General features: G+C 35.6%; 1 protein-coding gene across 2 annotated transcripts in view; it reads left to right on the top strand.

The window, feature by feature from the left end:
• Positions 1–26,625, top strand: part of NKAIN2 (sodium/potassium transporting ATPase interacting 2) — a gene marked incomplete at both ends in the record, with an annotated part of 527,329 nt that overhangs the window by 281,109 nt on the left and 219,595 nt on the right. For both annotated transcript variants that reach the window (XM_082048728.1, XM_082048727.1), the window contains one exon: positions 6,403–6,483. In XM_082048728.1, the coding sequence (XP_081904854.1) occupies positions 6,403–6,483 (81 nt within the window). The remainder of the gene's footprint in view (positions 1–6,402; positions 6,484–26,625) is intronic.

Here is a 26,625-nt window from a genome sequence, read left to right as displayed (position 1 = left end):
AGCTATGTCTCCTGAAAATAAGTAAATCTCTGCTGTGTGTTCTGGGTCCAGCATAATTCTGGCAAATGATAAAATGGAAACAAAACAGAAGCCAAAAGGAAAAAGTAGCCCAGTAAGTCCCACCCAACCTATAACTCCCCGGCTATGAGTAGACTGAGGGGCAACTGCATATCGTAGCAATGTGCTGGGCTCTGGTCTATCACCTCATCTATTTGTGACCTGACCAGAATGTGCCTCAGCTTTCTTCTTGACTTTTATGCTTATGGATCCTTCCCACACAAATCAAGGGGAAAATACAGTGAATACACTTCCATATAAAATCAGGTCTTATAAATAAGCCCAAGGAAACTGAAAGTTTATACATATCTACTGGGTGTATAAAAGCCTCTGGGAAGAAATTTTAAGCAGCACTTGCTCTAGATCTGCAAGCAGTGATTGCTCAGGAGCAAAACCACAATCCAACAGTAATTTTCTGTTTGGTAGTGACCAGTCCTGATGCGCTTGACAGTTCAGCAGCTTTCAGTCAGTTTTGGCAGAGGATGCTAATTATTGAAGTGCAACAAAGAGGAAGTAAAATATCAGGTAGAATTTTTACCTGAGAGAGCAAAGGGAAGGAGAAAGTATAAATACCTTTGTGACTGATGAAAGGCTGAAGAGCCAAGGACTCACAGTGCCAAAGGGTTAAAAAAATTCCTGATAAACACAAGCAGACAAATTAGACTGTCATTGCAATCTGAGACAGAAAAGTCCAACAAATCAAAAATGGATTTTATAAAATCAATTCATATTCACTTAGAAACTCACAAAGATGGACAGTGCTCTCACACTGTGGCCATGATTGATTAAAAAATAAAAAAGAGGAAAAAACAAACCAGCAAAAAAGGGTCTAAATCCTAATGATGTGAGGAATGCAGCCAAGCAAAACCAGCGCAAGCTGCATTCTGTGACAACCAACAAGCAATGAAAAAAATCTGGAGGATTATGTCATTCCACAAGAGCTTCCCAGTACATTCAAGAAAGTGAACGAACATTTATTGAAGTTGAACTGGTTGCACAAAGCCCTCTGCTGCCAGGAACATTATTATTTGTTGTCAAGACTACTGGTTTTGGCCCTTAGCTCTCTCCCATTGAGGCCTGTAGGTAGCTGCTGGGCAGGGAAAACTTTCATGTGGATCATTAAAAGCAGAGCACGGTTGCTCTTTGTATTAGGTTGCTGAGAGAAGCAGTTCTGCTTAAAACAGCTGGTACTCATGTATTCAATAACTCAATCTCTCCTGAGCATGAATTTGGCTCCTAACTTCTCTTTGGAATCAGGCTGTGGTTTCTGATCCTGCTCTGTGCTCGAGGCTTTCTACTGAGGTATGGCTCCTGATGACTTCTGTACCTGGACTCTCCACCATGCTGTGCTGCCCACACCCTCGTCAGCTCTCAGGGGAAAGCCGCAGGCAATGAGAACGGAAAGGAAACAGCAAAATGCACAGAGCAGATTAAATAAGAGAATGGTGCCAAGTGAACACATGAAATCACCCTGTAGCCTACTGTCATGGCTATTTCAAATGGACTTCTCCCAGGGGAGTCAAGGTGAGGTCTTTTACTAGTTCCAGGAAGGTGGAAACAAGAGGCAGAAGTTTCACGTTTTGGTTTGAACAGGCAACCACAGAGGTTATGACAACTAAACCATGTACTTTGCTATTCAGGAATAGCTGCCTCCACCAAATAGTTGTTTCTATTTGAGAGGGGCTTTTTGAAGGTAAGCAGAGCTGTAGGCACCTGAAAGATCAGTTGAATGTTATCATTAAGTTTAATAGTATGTTGGTGCCAAGTATTCAGAATTCCAGTTGGTGTCAAATTTGATGGGGAAAAGGTAAGTTTGCAAATTGTGTTTCTAAGTGATGTATCTTCATAGGCAGGGGAAATCAGGGGGAAATAACTTTAGAAGCAAAGATAATGATAAGAGTGGACAGTTGTTACTGTGTTACTGGAAACAGCTACTCCTTTCCAGACATGGTGGACTCAAAGTAATCTTCAAACAACTCAAGGACTGTTTCGCAGATAGCATAAAGAATCACATTTTTAACAACTTTGACAGATGTAGTCACTATTTTTTCTGAATGGTGCATGGAAGAGTCTTGGGGTATATTTTCAGATTTGGAAGAAGCTGAAACTATAATTGTGTACATTTCTAAAAGAAGATAAGTAGCAAATCACTAATCACAACAACAGTTCAATTGCTTTCAATTGCACAAGGTAATATCCTGTAGGTCTGGAGCCCTTGTATCCCTCAGTCAAATGTGATTGTAATTGATTCACATAGCCAAAAATAATTTGGGAGCAAGAGAAATGCCATGTAAAGTTCTGTGAAAAAATGGCTCACTATACTCAAAAGGTGACATATTTCTCCTTCAGGCAAAGTGACAAGAATATTAGATATGAGTTCTGGTGACTAGGTTTATATCACAGGCAGTAATGTGCTACCTGGACTTTCAGTTCTTGTGCCCTGCTGGTGATTTTCCTGTTGGGCTGTGGAGTTAAGTCTAGTCATTTGATTTCTTTGACCTTCGGTTTCTCTATTAGTAAAATGGAGATAATGCAACTTAGCCAACTTTGAAAGAAGTGTGAAGAGGAACGAATGGATTCTTAGAACTCTTTCAAGTATTTTAATATTTCAGTTTCCCATTGCCCAAGAAAAAAGACATCCTATATTAATTTGCATTGATTCAAAGCAAATTTTCAAACCTGTAACTACACAGTACCAATAAATCATAAAGTACATAATTCTTCTCATAATTCTTTGCAGAGGGTTAAAAATTCATGTTTACTTGTCTATTTTACCATATGATAGCTGTATTTATATAATTTATTAAAAAAAAAAAGTTTTACTGATTGGCAACAGCTTTGCAAAATAGTAAGCATAATTTTCAGGTTTTGACTTCCAGTTTTACCTCTTTCCAGTGTAGATTTCCATAAAAATAATAAGCTGTGTTGTTATTGCTATGCCTCCTGTCAGCATCTCCTACTTGGTCAAGTGTGTTTGCATCAAGGTTCTTGTCTTGTTGACATGTGACTGCTGTAGCATTGTGGTGGCTCTGTCAGATAATGCAGCTGTCTTGAACTTATGAGAAAAAATACAGCTATAGCCCTTCGAAGAACTCTCATAAATTGTGTTTCTAATTAGATGTATATTATAGAGAGTACCAGAGGGATTTGGTCATTGTCACAGACCTCCAGAGCTGAATTTTGCAACAATTTGTTGAAGCACATAGACAAAAAGAGGCATTTATGACTGCATGTGATCCAGAGATAAGAGATGTGCTATATCTGAAGCATCTGAAATAAGAAGCAGTGGGAAGCACAAGCATCCTTGTATTTCAAGACAATTATACTCAGTGTTTATCCACAGAATCCAGGCAGCAAACAATAAAATATTTCAAAAGGAAGCCATTTAAAACATGCTTTAAAAATATATTTTTAAACCTTATCTGTAGTCAAATAACAGCAGATGCTTGTTAAAAGATTGTATCTAAAAACCAGATAAATTTGTCATTTTTTTGGTGATAGACTGGAGAGTGGAAAAGAGAAATTACACTTATTCAGGTACGCATAAGGCGCTCTGCTGGGATAAGCAGCTCCAAAGGGCCTTGGAATGTTCTGCTGGATGTGTTGTGCACAGGGAGCATTTCATCAGCTGTTGCCTATGTGCAATGTGAGAAGCTGTGCCATGAACAGCTGATCCAATGAAACGTAGTTTCCAGTGGCTCTCTCCCACATTTTTCCCCCTTTGTGTGGACTGATAAAAGATGATTTTTCTGTATGAGGGTTTAGTAGATTCTCTCTTCCCATTTTCAGGCCTATTTTCCTGAAACTTTTGTGAAAAAATATCTTTGAATCTTCCAGTCTTTTTTCCAGTTTGCTTAAAATTGTTCAGGATCACAGAAGTTATTTCAAGGGAACAGACATCACACATGGGTATTTCTGCTTAAGTCTAATTTCTTTGGGAAACCAGTCTAAATGCAGCATTTTGAATTTTTACTATAAGAAATCTACTTCATGTGTTAGAAAGAATTCTTGCATTAACTCCATCACAGTATGTATGTTCTTGTATAACATTAAAGTATTAATTAGAAAAACCTAGCAAGTTAAAATGCTACAAAGTTATAAAAAATGCCAAATTAAGGTTATTGAATCTAAATTAATGTTTCCTTCTCTTGTTCTAGTAGTTACAATGTTCCATGTTACCTATAAAGCCAAGTGTACCAAGCTACAGGAAAATGAAATGTTCAGTGTACTTCATGTCTCAGAGTTGGGTTAAAAAAAAAAAGAAACAGACAACAACAGGAGTGTTTTAAGACCGTGCATCTGAATTAAGTTCATGTATTCCCAAGTTTTATGAACAGCCTATACTCAAAGAGTAGATGTACACTAGAGAGGCCTTAAAATCTCCACCCCTGGACATATGCAGATCTCAGCTGGACAAATCCCTGCACAACTTGATCTATGCTGGTCATGCTTTGAGCAGAGATTTGACCAGGTGACCTCCAGAGAGTCCCTCCTGACCTAAATAAATCTATGGTCTTTGACCAGATCTTTGGACCTGAAAGAGCTGTCCTATAAAGTATGTAACCTGTATGCTTTAAACTACCTAAAATTACTTCTGTGTAAAAACATTTGAACCTTTAAAACTGTGTGAGCTTCCATTAGATCAGAACAATATTTATCAAAATTCTTTAAAATCTGTACATCATCTACTTAGGCTGGTTGGCAATTAATTGGTTATCTACAAAAAAAAAGAAATCGAACAGGGCTAAGTTTTACTCATGTTGGATATATTCTCACTTTAGATCTCCTGAGAAAGGCCAGAATTGTTTTACTTTCACAGTATCTAGAAGATTAAGTAGAATATGGCACGTTAAATGATAGACAATCTGATGCAAAACAGTACTTCCAAGAGAAATGCAAGAAGACTCCTATGTAGGTTGTTACTGAATTTAGAGAATGAGATTGTCCTTGATTACAAACAGTTGTTTTTCATATATTTTTTGTAAGGGATGGATAGTGTAGAGTCTAAAATATTGTCTGCTTTTTCAGAAAGTGATATAATGCAAAGGTGTGTAGAGAAGAGTGTTTCCTAATTTGAAAAGTAGTTTAAAAAAATTAATCAGTACAGTTTGGAGAAAAGACAACAAAACAGGGTAGGTCTGTAAATACTTGAGAGAAATAAGTGGGTGATATAAAAAAAGGAAATAACCCTCAGCTATAACAGGTAGTGAATAGCATCGTGTGTCTGTCATGTTTCACACGTATGCAGTGCCATGGGTCAGTGGAATGAAATTAGGAAACACCCAGAACTGAATTGTGAACAGCTAGAAGATAGCTACAACAATCATTAAAAAAACAGTTGTAGATCCTAAGGTTTATTAGATGACGGAATAATTTGTCAAGGGAAATTCTCAAGCACAAACATTAGGTAGGAGTAGCAACAGCAAGTCAAAATTTATTATATGAGATCCTCCAGCATTACAGCAGGGAAATGTGGTTTCCAGTCCTAGCAGATAAGCTTTTGTGAATAGAAAAAAGAAACAAAATACTGGACAGAAGGAGGGAAAACACGTACTCCATTACTTACATGAGATATGTGAATAGAAATTTGTCAGCCACCAATGAACTGATATTGCTTAAGCATGAGTACTTCTCCTATATACTGTAAACCAAAACAAGGTAAAACCAAAACAAAACAGAAGCCCAAAGGAACTGGAAATTTAAAATACAGTCTGTCCCTGAGGGTGCTGAGTAGTTACGAACCATGCTTTGGAATGTCACAAAATATATTGATGGAGGCAGTTGTCTTGACCCAAACCCTCCATATTTTGTAGAAATACTTAAAAATAACTTATATAGAGGTGCGTATTTTCTTGAGGTTATATATGTATGTTTAGTTCCTTGAGACTAAATCTGAAGTTTTGCAGAATCCAGTGCCTGCTTCAATTAGCCTTTGTTATTTAGTAAGTTGTATTTGAATAACCATTAGCATTAACAGCTCTGCACTTCTCACATATAATTGATATTGCGTGCCTCTCTTGATATTGCAGTGTTCCCCATTTGAACAATAATGAGACATCCAGATTAGTCTCAAATTCAAATGTCAGATCTGTCAACTGTTTTCTCAAATACAGATTTTCTGGTGTGACTGAGGACTCACTAGTTCACTCTAGGGTGTGTCTGTGAAAGGGAAGAATTTATTCTTGATTCTCTTTTATATGTCACATTTTTAGTCATACATGTCATATTTATAGTCTGCTTTTGTCTTGGATTGAACTAATGGTCTAAGTTTAGAACTAATGAACTAAGTTTACCTCAGTTGGTAGTGAAATTATTAATGTGCTGTTTCTCTCTTCCTCCCTGCAGTATGCTGTTTGGCTGGTCCTTTGGGTTACATGGAACGTGTTTGTTATCTGCTTCTATTTGGAGGCTGGGGACCTTTCAAAGGTAATTACTATTGGACACATTAGGCCGTCAGCACTGTGTTAACATGCCCTAGTCAAAAGGCTGTGTTGTGTTTTACTCATCCTGTTAGTGTTACAAGAATGATGGTAGTATGATGGCAATTTGGAGTATTCTGGGTATGTTAGAAACTTTTAATCTAGGCAGTAATAATCACATACATTCTGATGCCCACAACAATAATGATATATATGTTTTAAAAGAAAACTACCTTCTTTTGCCCCCTCAGTAATTCTGCAATGGAAAGTTCACCTCTATGAGAGATATTAATTATTGATTTCATGAATACAAAAGATTACCATCCTAAGAGTAAACAATTATTTTTTGTACCTTTTAGCTTGCTGTTACTTATCTGGATTCCTTTCAAGGGTCTTATAACAAAGCATAGTAATTGTAAAACAAGATCTCTTTCATTGAATTAAAATGTAAACTGAGGTGCCAGAATAGATTGCAATTCGGCTGCAGCCGTGTTTTTTAGCCTTATGCTTCTGGTAGGAGTGTCATGATCGAACACTTACACACAGTCAAAATCCTAAGAAAGACATATTGATGGGGTTTTATTGACACCTAACACATAAACTGACAGTTGGTAATGGGCTCAAACCAAGATCCCAAACAAAAACTCATACTTTTTAAGGCATTCACATAAGGCTGGCAATTTGTGGGATAAAAGATTAGCAGCGATATCAAATTATTTTGTAAAAGTAAAAAGCTTCAACTGAGTCTAAACATTGTTGTCCATGCTGAGTTATGCTCACAGTGCTGTGAACTGACCATCAAGGAGAATCCCACATGTGAAAGAGATCAGACTCTCTTCTTGACTCAGGTATTTAATTGCTGTTCCTGATTAAAGGGAGTTTAGTCCAACTGTAAATTACAGATGTATTTCTCTGATCTTTTGTGAGTTACTGATACGTTATGATGCAGAAAGTTAAACACAATTACAGGAGGAATAAATGAAGCAAATATACTTGCTTACCTTTATTATGTCTCAAATCACCCCCAAAGTACAAAAAATACTAGAGACTGGGATATTTCATCCCAATATATTCTGTTTCTTCAAAAGACGCTGACTTCAAAAGGATCAGAATTTCATTTCCTGAAGGTGTAAAGTAATTTTCTGCAGGTAAAATGTTACACTTTCTGCATTTTATACCTTCAGACAGGCCCAATCTCATTAAAAGCTTGGCAAAAACATAGTGAATAAAAGAACTTGCATATATTATTTTTATTTGGTTAAAATGCTTTCTGTATTGCTAAGTGTATACATATACAACAAACCCAGCATCTGTTGTACAATTATAGTCAAACTAATCCTTCGTCCTTCCACCTGCTTGTTTCAGCCACCTTCATTCCTAAACTTCTAAGTGTTGGGATGCTTATTGTGTCAGGGGAAGAAAAAGGGCGTGGGAAGAGCGAAAGGAGAAACAGCTGTTAGAGCACCGTGTTTTAAATGGGTGTAAAACCAGCTTAAGAACACTTGTAAGTGCTAGCTGGAATAAAGATGGGCCAGAAACAGTATATAAACTTGAAACTGATTTTTCCTGAAGTCTATGGCTGAGTCATTTAGAGTGTTTCCCAACCAACCATATGGTTGAAGCTTATATTTGGATGCAGTTAAAATTTTTATTTGGTCTCTAGAGGTACTATTTGTTCCAGTGAAATGATCTGCCTTGAAATACCCAGTAGAGTATATTCTTTCCACTTCATCTGGTTTTCAGACCAACAGCATTGGGAAAGAGAAGAATAAGGGAGAATGCTCCTAGAAAATTGATTTAAGAAATAGATACAGATAGACTCATTATCTACAAAAGGTCTAATTCATACATGGGACATCACACTCCTCTCCCTTTCAACTGTGCGTGGTACATCAAAATTTCCCCACGTGACCAAATCTTCTGCAAGACCTAGAGCCTAGAAATATATGTCTAATGGAAAGACACCCAGCTGTTTGGGTGGATAAAACATATCTTCCAGTTCTAGATTATTCAGAGGCTCCAACTGTTTTACAGATGTAGGTTTCTTACAAAATGGATCATTTTGAGTTTTATGTCGCTCAGTTACATTCATAACTCTTGAACTGAATCTTCTTTATTATTTATGTTTTCATCTGGGAATAACTGCAACTTCAAATCTGTAGTGGTACTCCTGTGTATTTTTTTTGTGTTTGGAATGGCATGTAGAACCTTGAAAAAAGCTCTAAGTCTGAACTGGTTCTAAATAGAGAATAAAAAATAACCTTTAGGTAAGTACCAGAGGGATGCCTCTGAGGTTGTAAACTATGAGAGAGGATCCTGCACAGCATGGTTTTAGGAATTGATAGGTTAAAATTACAGCCTAATAATAGTTCAGCTGGGTATAGTTTATTTTCATATGTATAATTTACAGCTTCCTACCAAATAAAATAAAAAAATAGCCTTTTTTAAAAGGTTTAGAGAACAGCTTTTTATTCTGTGTGTATGTACATCAATTTTTCCATCATCACCTGCTGATAAAATGAAGAGGAGGTATTTCAATTTTTAATATACCTTATTACAAAAGGCTTGCTAATTTCATTCTTTTTATTTTAGTTGTGAGGGCGAAGGTCATGACATTTTTACAGTTTCTCCTTATTACACTGCAAAGACTCAGAAATTTTTAGAACAATGAAGTAATCATCTTTGAAGAGACTGAGGATGCTCAAGGATTATTAGTGAACAGCCATGCAAATCTGTTTGCATTATACACCATTAGAATCATATATATCTTGTGGAAAACAGTTTCACACTAAGTATTTTCTCCCCTTGAGACATGGTTGTCTTTGCTGAAACTCTTTCACAGCAAGCTGGAATATTTATGGGTTTGTAACAAAGAAGAAGGGCAATCACTCGTTCTTAACCTTCGTTGTTATGTGGATCTGTGAATGAATACCTAGAAAACCCACTTCTCAGACTTACTTTTCAATATTACTCTTCAATAACATTTAATTAGTCTGTGTGTTGTTCTGCTTGCTGGTGAGTGCCATACTCAGAACAAGTAGGACTTTAAGGTTTCAGGAGTGGTAATATTTATTTTGGCCTATGGCTAAGGAAATGTAAACATAACCTCTTGTCTTGAATTAGACAGATCTCAAGTACACTAGTGGAACAAAAAGGGAAACATAATAGAGAAAATGTAATATTTCAATGTTTTTTTTTTTAAAATATATCAAGAAAGGACACAAGGAACTAGATTCAGATGTCTCAGAACAAACAAACAACAAAAAAAGCCCCCCAAACCCAACACAAAGTTAACAGTCAGTTTAGCATTTTTTACTTTCTTCTTCAGAGAGAACTGCCACTTCTGTGAGATTCAGCTGGAACTTCTGAATAAGGACCCTCGGTAGGAAGAGTGCTGCAAATGCTAATGTAATGAAGAAACAGCACTCTCGCTTCAAGGCATTTAAAAGCTTCCCCTAGTGATGTCTAAGGATCCCACAAACAGAATAGAAACAGAATAAGAATTATTGAACTCCCATTTTTACTTTAAAATTGAGTAGACATCCTGCAAAAAATGCATGGCTAAGGTTGCATTGGTCCCATCACTACTATGGGGGTGTTGAGATGCTGCTGCTGTCAGTTACTGGGAATCAAGGTGGAGGCTGGACTTGGGGCACTGGATGAAGGGGACAAGCTGGGTTTCAGAGTCCAAAGCAGCCCTTGCTGCATATGGCCACAGCCTTGTGCCATTACTTTGGGTTCTCTTTGCATGCAACCCTACTTGTTTGACCATATATTAATACAAGAGTTCTCCTCTCATTGCTGTCTAGCTGAGCTCTGCTATCACTTTGCTGTAGTCCCTATAGCACTACGTGAATTTGACTAAAAATGCATTTTTTTAAAACTCATTTTAACTGTCAAAATTAACTTATTTTCTATTTCTATGGCATTCTCAACATGGCTTACTTATACCTAACAACATATGAAGGTTACATCTAACATATTAAATCATAAGGTTATAATTGTATGTCTTTTGACACAAAAGTTAGGTGTTTGAAAGTCAAACACTCCAGTATCAAGAAATGCCAGAATTAAATTTGCTTATATAAGAATAATTTAGATCTCTCTGTGCATTTGTTTTTATATAACTTTGAATTATGCAGTCACAACTGGATTTTTTTCTTTTTTCACAATCCTTTCCTTAATCTCTGTACAGTGTGGCCTATTTTAGTGATGAATCAAGTTTGGGAATTGAGAGAGGCTGCCATACTGGATCTTACTCCCAGTATTGCTGCAGTCAGAAAAATATAATAAAGGAGTAAGAAAAAAAATAGTGTGTTTTTCTTAGCATGTGTGGCCATTACATGTTTTGTTTTTTCATAATTGGCCATTATGTAATTAATTTCCATACTTCATACAAGTTACTTCAGCTCCACTCTGAAAACATGTAGAATTTCACAGAATAATACTGTGAAAGCTTATGTACAGCACCTAGGAACCCTAAGCACAGCGTCAATAGCATGTGTGTAGCCCACCATGTGTAGCTAAAGTCAGTTCCTCATGATTTTAGCACTCATTTTACAGATCTGAGTTGAAAGCTACTGTTTTTTAAAAAAAAAAGTTGCTATTTGCATTCAAATGAGGTTGATTCCTTTCCTATATTGTCCTAAGCTGCAACAAGGTGAACAAGAAAGAGTAAGAATGATTAAAAAAATGTATTTATTTAAAATTGAAGTGAACTATGATACAAAGAACTGAATGTATTGTAGCTATTAAAATGTAAACAAAAGAAAAATATGTAATCAGATCATTTTCTGCCAGAAGTTTTAAGGGAAAACAAATGTTTCTGAACATATTTTCTCCTACCGACCCCAAATTTCTGCAAATATAAGATAACTTAGACCCATAAAATCACAGACTGCATCATGTTGGAAGAGACCTCTCAAGGTCACTTAATCCAGTCTCCTGCTCAGAGTAGCACCAGTTTCAAAGTTAGATCAAGTTGTTCAGAGTTTTAGCCAGTTGAGTTTTAAAACTTTACAAGGATGGAAATTTCACCATCTCTCTAGTTCTTAACCATTGTGAAAAATTTTCTGCTGATATGCAGTTGAAATTTCCATTGCTAAAATCTATGACATTGCCTCTTGTCCTTTCATTGTGTACCTCTGAGAAAATTCATGCTCCATCTTTTCCAACACCTCCTCCTTTGGTCTTTTAATTGAAGTTTAGTACTTTCTTTTTGTCCTTTCTCTAAAGTTTCTTTTTGTCCTTTCTGTAAAGTAAAAACAAAGGAAGTTGAGATTTCTTTTTTGTCCTTTCTGGAGTTGAATTCCTATTTCAGACCATAAACAACTTGTTGCACCTCACAAGAAAAAGGCCAATTATCATGTAATAAATAATCAGCTCACTTTTCACAATTTTACATGCTTTTCTGTGGAAATAAAATGAAAGCAGAGTAATAAAGAAAAGCAAAAGAAATCAAATAAGTGGGATTTCCCAACTGCCAATGTACACTGTGATTAAAATCAGTGTTTTCATACTCATAGTCATGGTTCATAGTAAAGTAAGGCCAGAAGGGACTTCAGGATATGGCTAGTCCATTCTCCTGCCTCCAGCCAGGCTCAGCAACCAACTAGGACTACAGCAGAGCATCTGATGCAAAAGATCTTAAGGAGGAATTGAGCAGTTTAGAAATCCACCCACAGCTGACGTTAATGCATTAGTAACTTTTCACCACTGATAAGTTTGCCTTTCCCTTGGTGACTTGAGATGTTAGTCCAGGATTAGCCAGATATGGCTGAATTTGAGTGGCTGTAGTGCAGTCCATCCTTTCTCTTTTCCTTTTCCACTGAATGACACTGATGGGAAGAGGAAGAGGCAGCAATGATCGTAGCACTTCCTGCCAATAGACAGAGTAACATCAGCCCTGCATTGCTGGTGGGGATAAATGGAAGAGGTGGGAGGGAACATGGACCCCCAGTTTCCTTCTGCCATTTCTATTTGTCCCCACCATCTTATCCAACAAACTTATAAAGACCAACTGGAAATAGGCACCTGCTAGTATTTTTCCACTTGAATATCCCAACATTGGCAAGCACACATCCACCTCTGTGTCTGACTTTCACATTCCACTGCTTGGATTGATACCTAGTTGCTCTGAAGTGCAGTTGATATCCATATGCAAATTGACTGCAATAATGCAAATTACTTCAGGATATGATTTGCATAGCTTGTCACTCCTATACTTAAAAAACATTCTGGCTATGAGTGCCGAACACTTTATGCAGATAATATACTCTGATTTTAAAGGGACAGTTTGATACCTAGATGAAGCTGATGAAAGAAAGAAACAAAAAAAAATGATTTATTCATCTTCAGTGTAACTCAGTGGTAACAAAGCAATGAATTTAACAAGAATGAGCTTACACCAGTTACACCTTCATTCTGCATTACTTTTTGTCCATTAGAATACTCATTATATTGCTCGGATTCCACATTTACTAATTATTTTTGTAAGGTGGTGGTCGTTAACAGTTAAATGTCAATGTTACACATACTCTAATAAAACAACGTGCAGGATGTTTAATTTTGAACATATTACCTTCCGTGGATGTTGTTTTAACAGATGTCCTGTTAAGATAACAGAGAAATTAAATTAGTTTTCAAGTCAAAGCATCTGGTTAACTTTGTAGGTAAATGCCTTTGAGCGATAAATCTGACCAGGGTTTTCAGATAAATAGCTATCAAAATGTTTTAAGTAAATGACTTTATTTTTTCACTTCTATTACTCAGGGCAGACTTGACATGCTCGATCATATATCTAACAGATGAAAATTGAAAATGGTGCTGGCAACCAGCAGTGCTAGGTTATTCTGAGCGTAGTTTCATGGGTAGATATTATTAAGCGTGCTTATGGTTTCAGATAATTTAGTTTGTAGCAATTTTTAGACCTCAAGATCTTTACCAGCTAGAAGATAACTGATTATAAAATTTAAACTGTTTATTACTGTAGACATAGCATATGGTGAAAAACATTTATATAAAAGTGGAATTTTTCATCCCTTTAATGCTGAAGCAAATTGTGATAGGAAATCACAAAGTATACTTAGTTTGTTGATTTTGCCTAAAATACTGTATCATATATAAAGTACTAAGTGCCTAAAATGGAAAATCAGAAGATAAATTTATTTCCAGTGAAGCAGATGCTCAGAAGGTCACAGCTACTGAATGCACGTTTGCTATGACAACTCTTCTGGGGAGCTGTCTGTGCCTCTCACGGATAGGACTTTTCTTATGTATATAAATCAGTATATAAATCAGACTCAGGAATCAGCTGTGGACCAGGGCTGAAAGTTTATTTACCACAGCTGGAAGCTGGGGAGTTTGCCAAAGCACCCACTCACCTTTTGTGAAAGTATGAAAACACACAAAAATATGTTCTGCTTTTAAAAATCAAGTTAAATTTCACTGTCTCATGGTGTCTTCTTTTTGTTTCATAATTTATTCTCTTTGACTACATATGAAATACTTTAAGATAGTCCTAAACAATTTGTTGTGCTAAATGTAGGTGCAATGGCTAGAAAATACTTTCTCCACATTTATTTTTCCTCTAAATATAAATAAATAATCGGTCTTCTAATTATAATCTATCAGATAAGCTCCATCTGTGAACCAGGGATGTACCAGAAATTTCAAGGCAATACTAAGCCCATTCAGATGCCAAGGAAATTTCTAAAGAAAACCATTCTGATCCTTAAGTCACTGAAACTTCTGCCAGTGTGTTAATCCAGTAGGAAATAAAAATTCTGCATTGCCTTCATCATCTTTTCACATATGAGTAGGAATCTATTGCACTGGGAAAGCAATGTAAGCTGTGAATCATTCTACTTTTTTGACCCTATTTAATATTGTCCACACCCCATAGAACAGTGTGGGTGCAGTGGCATTATGATCATACTCCTTTCTCACCACTGCAGTGGTAGCAGCGAGCTAAGAGACCATTAGGCTGTGCGCTGAAAATGGCTGCAGTGGCTGATCATTTCTAATAGTGGTTCATCATCTTATTATGCTCTGTAATTGCAGATGCCTGTCTGCTGGAGGGTCCCACTCCTGTGGCCTTGCCAGAGCACCAAAGCACTTGAACATTCGTGGTCTATCTCCAGGCTAAAATACACAAATATATCTTAAGCCACTCCTATCAGCCACATAAAATATGTTCTTCTACAACTTTGCACTGAAGCAGGCAAGTATCTCCTAGAGAAGACACTGATAAAAGCTAAAGAGGGATTAATGTGTTTAAACTGTCACAAATATTTCAAAGTGAATGTCTGCCCTAGTCACAGAGCTGTGCCATGCTTTCTGTACCCCAAGAAAATTTACACTCACTAGAAAAATGTCCTTAAATATTTAAACAAATCTTTCCAGAAATGGTACAATGTAACTATTTGGCATAAAAACAAATTAATTTCTCCTCCTGTAAAATTGCTACCACAAAACTGTAAAATCAATTTTAAATATTAGTAATTTTTTCTCGTCACTTTCTTCTTTTCTTGTTCCAATGAAAGGAATGTTTCCAAAATTGCTACTGAAAGGCAGCAATCTGTGGGATATGGATAAGTGAATTAACTAATGTCAACTTTGATAACTCTGTGGGATTTGATGATGAATTTTTATTAATTGTCCATAATAAACCAGAAAATTTATTCTCTGGCAAAACCTCATTGACTTTAGTGCTGTCACACTGCAGCTGACAGCACACTCTCAGCTTGTTTTGTTTTGATTCCATATGCTCAGAATGAATGACTAGCTATGAAAATTATTTCATCTCCTTTTCTAATAACTCACTAAACTCGATGATCACCTTTGTGAATTTATCCCCAGAGTGTGAGTTCACTCTAGTGTTGATGTTTTCAAATCTTGCTGCTGCTATTTCAATTACATTTATTTTAAGGGGCATCCTATCTATACAGGAGTAGACTGCTGTACTGTGGCATTATATCCCACTTATCAGACTACCACAAACACCTGTTTGGGTAGAAATTGGATTCTGTGTTTTGAGGGTAGGATTTGATTGATTAAATAACCTTATGGATTCAGCAAAAGTGTGGTTTATTGTGAGTTTCATTCTAACAGCCTGTTCTTTGGCAGGCCACAGTGTAACTCAGGCTACTTTTCTACCACCCTACAATACTTGGCTAATTCAGCAATAATGAAATGATCAGTAACATGCTGTGTCTGAGTATCTCACCAATATCTTTAAACTGCCAATGAACCCTTTTACAGAAAAACTGCTGGTTGCAATGTAGAGGGAGAGTAAGATCAGAGTGCTCAAAACTATGGGGACAAAAAGTTCTTCCTCTACACTAATTGAGACACACCTCACTACTCAGATGAAAAGAAAAAAGGTGTTAGATTTGTCAGGCTTTTGACCATAGCTTAAAAGTGAAGGGCTCTCTCTATATAAGGGTCCTGTCTATGCCTTCCAATCAGATGCATGAAACAATTTCTGTCTTCCTTGTTTTCTCTTTTCTTGACAATTTTATGTTTGTCACTCCCCTCTTTTCCTCCCTTAGCATATTAAAGCTGAACACTAGTTTTTAATCTTGACGTCGCTCATCACTGGTCCATTCTTCTGATGCGTAACACATCCAAATCTATTCTAGCTGGTTTGGGCTAAATTGACAAGCTTTATTTTGCTTTGGAAATATGGGGAAACACTGTATTAGAGTGCAGTTTCATTCATGTATTTCTCTTTAACTGCCACTAACAGAATACACTGAAGTTTGTCATTCTGTAATTCACTGCCCATTGTAACCACCTGTACCTGACTTGTAGTGTTCCTACAGGTGTTCCTAAAACCTAAGTACAAGACATCTGTCACAGCAACAGTGATGGAGATTGATTTGCATTAGGTGGAGAAGTTAAGCAGTTCGAACATATTTGTTTATCTTGAAGTTTGACTTAAGGAAACTTTTTAAAAACTTTTTTTTCCTCGTTAAAATTTCAATATGATGTTTATATAGATGTGTTTTTTTCTTTAATACGTTGCATATGACATCATAATATAAATTTTAGTGAAACATTGTTAAATACATTGCAGAGGTAATATAGATACTACACAGTATAAAAGCTACTTCCACAAGTATTCACGTAAGAATAATGTAAAATGTTGTGCGAAGGTTATCCGTGGACATTAGCATCTACTCAACTGCAGTTAATCTTAGGTGTTCAAATGGCTATGCAAGAAATATTGCTATGGGCAATACTGAAAGAAATTCCTCCACTGGAAAAGCTTCTCCTTAAGCCTAGAGAACTAACCACTCACTTTTATTGAGAAACAAACATACGCATACATACATACATACAGACAGACACACATATCAATGTTTTGTGATTCATTTGTCAACACATACATGTCATTTTGTCTCTGATTATTTTTCTTTAATACTGTATTTTTTATTTCTTTATTCTTATAGGCATGATTTCTAAAACAAACAAATAAACAAAACCAGACACATTAAAAAAGCGAGTGGTGTTCTTAGCTCTTGTTTATTTTACTTTTTTTTTTTTTCCTCAGCCGATGCTGTCTTGTGTAATGCGTGCACTGGTTTATGGTGGGCAAAAATATCCCATCTTCTTTTAGTTATTCTGTCTTGAATAGTTCCTGTTCTACTTGCCAAATACTATCAGTGCCTTTGTGAATGGATTCAATTATTTCAGTCACATAAGTAGTTTCAACTCAGCACAAGGATATACAATATAGCATAATTTGTGTAGAATCAGAAAGCTTTTATGCTTCTGACTGTGCATTTTTCATGGTTGACAAACAATGATGGGGTTCAAAGCACGAGATGTTTCCTAAAACTACAGCTTCTAGCTATTGAATTTGCCTTCCTGAATTCTGTGGTTTTAATTTTTAATAAAGGAAAAAGTTATGAGCTTAGACAGCTGTTTGGAAGAAGAGGTTACAAGAGTGCTTAGTAACAACAGAGTATGATACTATGTAATTAGGTTTTTTTCTCTTCATTAGCATATACAACCTGCTACAGGAATGAGAATATAATGATAATTGCCAGACTCTTGGGCTTTCACACTTGGAAATAGTGTAAAGTACAAATCTGAAGTAATTGGGATTCTTTAAGAAAATGTCTCTCTTCACATCGTGAAAGCAAGGGCTTGTAACAGACTATGGTGACTTAATTTTGATGTAACATCTCTCCCAAAGCATTTTTGGGATATAATAGTACTTATCCTGATTCAGGTCTCAAAGTGAAAGTTTATATTTTAAAATTCTGGGGTATATTGTATGCTGAGTTCATGAATAAACATAAATCTGCATATTGATTTATATTTACACATTTTTCCCAGAATCTAATAGTTATGTACTGAGTACAGAAACACATGAAAATGAGTAAGTGTAGTGACTGAACAGATAATATTTTCATATGATAATTTACATATGTGTGTACACATTGTATAAATACCATATATATGTGTACCTAAGTATTAAGTACCTTAATTATACTCTTAAGATTTATGCATGTTCCTTACAACTGCTTATAATACAGTTATATGAAGGATTTAGTATGTATATAAAGACAATGACACGGATATTTCTGCATTGTCTTGGCTGTACCATTTGAAAGACTTGCAATGGCTGAGTCTCTGACTCCTCAGCAGAACATGTCATTGTGTGCTGCCATCCTCCCATGCTCGTGTGATGTGTGCCTTCCCATGTGTAATTCTTCACGCTCTCAGTCCTTATTTTTATGCTCCCCAGTTTTCCTAGACACCTACCTGATGCAGGTGGTGGTGGGCTGAAGCAATCTTTGGAGATCCCTGCTTCTCTGCCTAGACTGCCAACAGAGCAGATACCTGACTTCTAGACAGCTAAAGTTAAATGACCTGAATCCAACCCTAAGTGCCTATCACCCATTGAATTCATGGTAGTTAAGCACAATGGGATGCCTTCCTGTAACACCAAGCTCCTAATATATTTAAGAATCTGGTGCCATAGAGCCTAAAGTGCATTTAAATTGGAATCTGAGTGCTTAGTCTGTTAGTAATTTCTGAAAATGGCGTTTGATTTCTAGAAAAAAAATTCCTTATGCTTTTTTCTTTTAAATTCTGCATTTATTGATTTGCCTTCAAGAAAAGGAGAAATAATGACAATGGTAGAGTTTTCATTTATAAACATACTGAAAAACTCCTTCACGTTTTCAGTTGGAGTGGCCTAGTTTATTTGGTTCTCCTCCTTCATTGATTATCATTTTGTTTCAGCGTAAGCTAGTGATCCTGCACATGAAATAAATTGAAAACCTGCCTACCATGTCCATGAAACAATGGGAGTCAGTTTTAAAAACCTTATACAAAAAATGATACCAACATGCAAATTAATAATAAGCCCTTGGGTTTTCAGTTCAGAGCATGGAATAGTTGAATTTCAAAAGCAGAGATCTTTAAAAAGGCAAATGAAGTAAGTGAACGCTTCAAAGCAAAGAGCAATGTCAAGAATTTGTGGCTCTGTATTGATTGGTACTATAGAAGACACTCATAACAAGAAAAATAGAAAGACTGCATGAAAAATTCAAAGCAAAAGATCTGATCTGAAGATTTCCAATACTGAGCAAGGCATATATGTTCAGTCTACTTAAAAATTTAAGGGTATATTTTTATTAATGACTGTTTCTTTTCTGTAGTATCTTCTTTGTAATGGCCTTCATGGTACATGTTAGATGAGGTAAAAAGGAGAAGAAGGCAAACTGATGAGTATGTAAGTCCTTGAGAAAATAAATATTTGATTTTACTTTTTTAGAATTGAATATTAAATTGTAGAAATATGGAACTCTGTATTTTATACATTTTATCATGTGGAACTATGTCAGGTATAAAGTCATTTGGAATGAGGATTTACTTTATCATTAGAATGAAATAGAAAAAAATTAAATAAACAAATTACATATTCATATGTTACTCATGTATTTAGAAAGATATACCCATGAATCCAGAAAGTCCTGCCTAGTTGCTCCTCTACTTAGGTAATGCTAAATTACTTATAGCAGGATTATAGAAACAGAAAGATAGAAGAGCTCTCCTTATAATATTTCTTGCACATATTAATTATTAATAATACTTGAGCTGTCTCTAACACTTGGTTAGCTAAGTGATGCTTTATTAACTAATAAAATGGTTTGCATATCATTACCAAGTAATCTGTTCTGGCATGCAGGAAGTTTTTCCTAGTATACAACAAAATGATTTTACTGAATATCTTTGACCTTTCCTGAACAGGCATGACAAACATTGTTTTATGATACCATCTATGTGTTAAAAGACATTTATCGTGTTGATTCTTCATTTTTTTCTCTTCTCTAGGCAAAGCAGATTTATTTATTTTGTGTTTCCTTATTGCTTATGTTTTCTAGGTCTCTTATTGTTCTCCTCTAGATTCTTCCTATATATGCTATACACTTTTAGTCTGGAGTATAAAGAAAAAAAAAAAAAAAAAGAGTTATTTCAGCTCATGCCTCACCAGCACCAAGTATATCAGAAGAATAGGACATCAAGTATTTTATCTATATAGCTGTCATTAAAGCTTTGCTGATTCAGATTATCTGGCTTTTGCACAGACCTACAATGTTGATTCTCATTTCTGAGTCACTGTTACGATCTCCTGTAGTTTTCTTTCCCGTATTTGCCACCTTGTCTAATGTTACTTACTTTCAGTCTGTCTGATTTCTCCTGCCTACAGGAAGCACTTTGCTCTTTTCTTTTTTTAATTCACCTTGTTGTTCTTGGGTCATCTATCTTCAATTTGCTAAGATGATTTGGATTACAGTCCTGCCTGCTGCAATGTTTTCTATCCTTCTGCATGATATAAACAGTGTTCAATTGCATCACCCAAATCATTCATGAAAATACTGAGTTGAATTTGGAGTGGATACTCATCTTACACTTCAAATCCCGTCTCAGCTTAACAGCCAAACACTGATAAATACTCTTTGTGAACAGGTTTTAAAACAGCTATGCAACTGTTTCATGGTGATTTACATCCATTATGCTCTTTCTTAGTTTGCAGGTAGCTGACATCACATGGCCAAGTGTCAGAAGCCAGAATAAAATCAAGTATGTCCTACCTAATGTTGTGCCTCCCCAAAACTGCTACAGCCAACTCACCAGTCATAGCTGAAGAAATAAATTAATATGAACTGCTCTGGAAAGCTCATATAAGTGTCTTTTTTGTCTTACAATTTCATAAGAACACAGAGATTGATGGAATAACAATTTTGTTACAGAGCCTTGAGAAAGAACACAAACTCAGCATTCTAAAACTGAAAAAAAAAAAAAAAAAGTCTATCTGTCCTGATTCTCCGTGGTTGTTCTTTCAGCTTTTTAATTGGATGCGCTCCCTTTTTTTTAAGGCAGAAAATTCAGGTGAAGCCAATGTATCATGTTTCTGTTTTATTCCATTGACTAAAATGAGGCCAGGAGCTGACATAGACTCTTCAAGAGCTTTTCAAAGTGTCGAGTCTTATCCCTAAAAGCATGATGATGTCTTGAGAATTCTACACATCAAAAACAATTTCATAATAAAAGAGAAGATTTCAGTTTCATTGATATGGAAATCATGTTATGGAGCATTCAGTGTCTACACTGACACCGTGTAAGGCATGCATAGATATCTTCCCTCCTCAGCAAAAAGTTGTTAAGTTAGATTTAGTAAAGAAGGCATAGTGGTATTTATTATCAGAAAACATAGGAAAACATATGAGTAATGGTATGAGTTCTGTTTTGGTTTTTGGCTTTCTGAATCTGTACATGAAGAAGTAAACATTTATTAATGTATTAAATATCATTCACTTACTGAACGAGCCAGTTATTTAATCACAGAAAAGGAACATCACTTTGTAGTTCAAATCACTTAACTGAACCTTGGGAGATATGAGTACATTTTTCAGGTCTGACACAGATTATCTGTAGATCAGAAATCCTGCTCTCAGTTCTGGCCACTGTAAAATAAAGAAGATTGCAGCTTTCTGCATGAACAGGACAGCACCACAGAGAGGTTAAGCTCAGTATTCCTCAAGCACCTCACAGTACTGGTAGTGACATCTCACTCTGCTGGTTCACCATGTGTAGTCCTGTTCACACTGTGGAATTATTTGAAGTCTTGCTCATGGAAATAAGTCCTTTAAGTTTTCTCATGTGTGCATTGTTCCCTTCTTCAGTGAAATTACATCCTTTTGCTAACAAGACAACTAACTAGTCATCAAAGCATTTAATTTTTCTTCTGCTAAATTTTGCAATGGCTATGGTTATCATACTTGTATGTTCAATTTATTTATAGAATTTTATAGGAAAAAAATGATGTTGTTAGAAATGGTTCTCTTTACCACCTAATGACTAACAGTCAGTTTGGTCCAAAGATTTTTTCTTTTTACTGATTGAATGAGTATGATAGGATTAGAAGAATCTATTTGTCAAGTTGAGTTTCCAATCTATGGGGCATTTGCTTTCTCTAAGAAGCTGGTGAGAGTAATCTCAAAGATAAGGATCTTGCTGTATTTGCCAGATTAGCCACTTTTACTTCTTCTTTCTGTATAATTAAACAGCAACAACAAAAAAGGTGCTATCTTGAAAAATCACTGATAAAAAACTAAAGAATTTCAGGGTTTCCAGAAGCTGCATATCTACATTTTTAAAAAATATATTTTCTTGGGTTTTGCTCAGTAATTCACAACAGTCACTGAAAAAAATAATGGTAAGAAATGTGTGGAAGAATCTTGGTAATTATTTCTTTTGTCTGGGTTTTTGTTGAACAGATCTGAAAAAGAGACCTGAAGAGCAGATCAACAATTCAATCTGTTCTGTATTAACTAAACACAGTTGTAACTGTACCTTCTTTTACTACTTACCATTGGGTTTCATATTATAGAAGCTATATGAACAATATTTTTCTGGAAGCAGTATACTCATCCACATAATTATAGATTAAAACTGCTCAAAATGCCAGTTTAAATGAGTCCTTACATTTATGTTAATTTTTTGTGGCATGGAGGAAATGGGGAAAAGGAGTATGATAAATTGAACAAGTTTCTTTTAGAATTTCAGTGAAAATTTCTTAAAAATTACTCATATAGCTCTTAAATTATATTTACTTTGGGGATAATGCAGGCTAAACATTTGTATAGTATTCTAGGTTCCTAAAACAAATGTTCTGGCTTAAATAATGAAAATTAAGTACAACTCATACAAATGAATACTGATGCACTGAAAGTTTCTGTTTGTCATAATTTAAGGTGTCATAATTTGCTATAGAAAAGGTGATTGTCCTTAACAAGCACTATGGGAAATCACTTTGAGTAAGACACTTTAACAGGCATTCCTATGGCATGAAATGAAGTACAGGTGACACTTTTTTGTAAGAATCTCAGGGGAAAAAAAAGTCTGATTTATGTTTAGTCATCACTTTACATTTTGAAGTATCTAAAATAAATTTGTAAACAATAGGCATAGGAGTAATATAACCCATAGCTGACCAGAGTGATAACTGAAGGAGGAGGCATGAGTAACTGTTATTAGATCAGAGAAGAAGAGAAGAGGATATCCTACCCAAAAAGGAAGAACTTGGGTATGCAGAACATGATTAAATCCTTCTGGTCATCTACCTTATCACAAAGGCCAACATGTCTCTAACAAAAATATGATGGGAGCTTTATAAATGACAAGCACTAGATGATTCATCAGAACTATCATTAAAGGGAAGTCTATCAGAAAAAAGATGATTTTTCAGCCAAGCATGTCCACCACCTACAGCTACCCCTCCAGGAGTAATGAGGGCTTTCTGTGGGAAAGAACAACATACAGAGAGGAATATGATTTCCAGTGGTGCTATAATTTTCTGTCTGTAAAATGCTGCTAATTTCCCTTTTTCTTTCTTTTTTTTTTTTCTTTTTAAATACTAAAATATTACTTGATAATCAATAAGCATACAGGAAACAAAAGACTTTGTACAGGGGAAGAACTGGCCAATAGATCCTAGAAAGATTTGTGCTAGAACCTTTGCTCCAGCAAAATATTCAGCCTTGGTCAAGCAAAAGTGATTAATAAAGTGAGGTGACAAATAGCTGTGTATATGGGGAGCTTCATGTTAGTCAAAGTTAAGAGGCTGGGTAGAATTGCAGACTGATCTCACAATCTTTGTTTCTCACAAAGAAGCACTGATAGGGCAATTTGGCCCTGATGATAAATATACAGTGGTAGGCTTTAAGTTAGCTGCTACCACTTAGGAAAACGATCTGTTATGTGACTAGCTCTCTGAAAGCATCAGTTCAACACTGAAAAACCAATGTATAGGCCTGCTAGGAAGGGACCAGGTCACCAGGCAAGACATAAAATTCTGCTGTCAAAAAACATGGTGAACCCCAGTATCAACTACTGTGTTCAGTTCTGTTCATGTGTATCAAAACTAATGAATAAAATTTTTGGAGAAGAAGCAACAGGGATGCTGGAATGGTTGTATGAGGGGTGAATGACTCTTTGGAGTAAATAATATTTTCCTCCAGTATCTATTTTACACTTACAGTGTCAGGGCTGTAGTTTTGGCTTAGGCTACGGTTCTCCAGATGTTTTGTTTTCAGGAAACGTGACATTTTGATTTGTTGCCCCCTTAAAAACTGCAATGAAAAAAAAAAAAAAAGTCCACAATAAAGAACTCAGGGACAAAGACAACTGGCTAAAATTATTTAGGAATTTTCTTGTAACTACTTGTTTTTGCTTCCTTAGCTGGTGAATCACCCTGCCTACCTTCCCTCCCTCTCCTCTTCTGCTCCAGTAGAGCAGAGAGAAAGAAAACGCAGATAATCCTCTTGGACTGAAATATTTTACACTTGTTTGGTAGGTGATAAATGCTGCATTCCAAGGGGATTAGCACAGTAAAACTTGACTAAAGGAGTGAGAGTTTCTGCGTGCACAATTCAGAGCCTTGTTGGATCAATGGTAATATCCATATTGTTTTATTCGGGAAAAGCTAATAGAAGAACAACACCAATATGAAGTTATCCAGAAACAATTCTATTATTTTACTGCAGCTACTGTGCTGTGAACACATTCAATTGCTGAGGGTTTGTTTGTTGTTGTTTGTTGTTGTTTTTTGTTTGTGTTTGTTTGTTTTCACTAGTTTGTACTAATTTGTTAGCTTCTATTCAGTTCAATTGAACTGATTTAATAAAATGCATTTTGCCTTCTCAGGAAAGGAAGGTAATTTTAGGCAACTTAATGTTCTAACCCAGATGAAACATTTGTAATGATCAGCATTACAACCACCATAAAATCTTAATAAACATATATCCCCATAAATGCAAAGGGTGTAATATTGCAAGTGAAACATTTCTACTTGTAGTACATTCCTATAATTTCTGTAAGCATTTCAGTTTCATTAAAACCAGTCCTTGAAAAGACATGCTGAATTTTCAAGAAAGGCAACTGAAAGAGCATTTTTGCATTTCAGCCCCAAATCTATGAGCATTTTTAAATGCTGTTGATAACATTCAGATTTGCTTCTTACCTTAGTGAAAACAATGTAATAAGTACAACATACATAAAATGAGAAATCAATTTGATGATTACAAGCTGCTTTACCTCCCTTCTTCCAGATATGTCAAATTTATGGTTTAAAAAATGCTGTTGTTTGGAATTTCTTCAGTCTACATAGAATAACAAGGCAAATAACGTATTCTAACATTGAATCCAAACAATGTGAAATTCAAAAGACCATACAAAAAGAGCAAAGTAAAATTGTTTTCTGATTGCTTGATGTTTAAATATATAATGTAATCAAAAGTCGTATGGAAAATGTTAATTCATGGACATTTTATATTTTACTTCATTTTTCCTATTCTGCCATGTAGATTCCCTAGTCATGCCCTAATGCCCAGGCAGAAGACTACAGTGAAAGGCCAGGAAAAAAGAATCCACCGACCCATCTAATACTAGGTGTTTCTACTACCAGTTGGTATCATACAGATGATTTTAAATTGTGAGCTTTATGCTATAGCTGAGTGCCTCATCTGTGACAAACTTCTGGCTACTCAGGATGGAAATATTGCTTTTCATCCATTTCCCTGAGAGAGATTGAACACATTATTTTTAAAAAAACATGCTTTGAGCACAGTTATCTTTACTATGAAGCAACATTGCAAGATAATGTCCAGTGAATTGATGCCAACAGTTTGAGGTGTGCTTGCTCCCACTTGAAGATTACTTGTCTCTGTTGTGTTTATACAGGTTATTACTGTACTTGATCTCAATATTAAAAGTGTTGAGGAGAGGGTGGTATTTACATAATTATATTTTATTTCCCTTTTAAAATGTAGCTTATGCAGTTCTTCCCTCAACAACATAGGACTACAGACTAAGGAAGTGGAGCCTCATTCCACCAACCTGTTGATAGGTGTTGTAGTGGAGAAGATTAAGGAGTGATAGTCCAGAATGACAGATAGCATTCAGGCTGGATATGAAATGATTGCTGGGAAAATTCGTAAACCTTTCCCCTCACTAGTCCCATTTGCAGGTTTTGTCTCTAATGACTTACAGTGTGCAAAATGCTCAGACTATATGTACTGTAGCCTTTTTAGGAGAAACCTTAATTTTTTTATAATTTCATTGAAACATTAAGAAAAATAGTGAAGGCAGAATTAATGAAACATTGAATGTATAACTGTTTTCTGTCTTCAGCCTCTTGACATGAATTGCACAGCTTAAGTGGTAGGCAATGCAAAATAAATAAATACTAAGCCAGGAGAGGAAAATCCTAATAAGTCACAATACTGTTTTCTTTTTTTTTTCTGAAGAAAATGTCTTTTTTTACTATTTGAAATAGCATACCAGTGATGACTAATTAGACCTTGAATTTAATGTTAAAATATTGTAATTTTTTTAAGCCATCAGATATAAAAAGCCATCAAAAACTGCATTTACAATGCTTGGCTTAGAATAGGTTATTTAATGGCTTTGTTCTGGCTTTCCAGTATATAAATGTATTTGCGATGACAGAAGATAAAATGATGCCTCCTCTGCTGATTTAGGCTATAACATTTAAATGCTGCAGTATCTGGAAAAACTGTCCACATCTTAGTAATTGTTAGTAATTTGTTGGACTGCTAGGAATATT

This window comes from Streptopelia decaocto (genome assembly GCF_964273445.1).
Source record: "Streptopelia decaocto genome assembly, chromosome: 3".
In the NCBI taxonomy this organism is placed as follows: domain Eukaryota; kingdom Metazoa; phylum Chordata; class Aves; order Columbiformes; family Columbidae; genus Streptopelia; species Streptopelia decaocto.
Note: the sequence above shows the minus strand (reverse complement) of the source record. Positions and strands in the feature narration are given on the sequence as shown.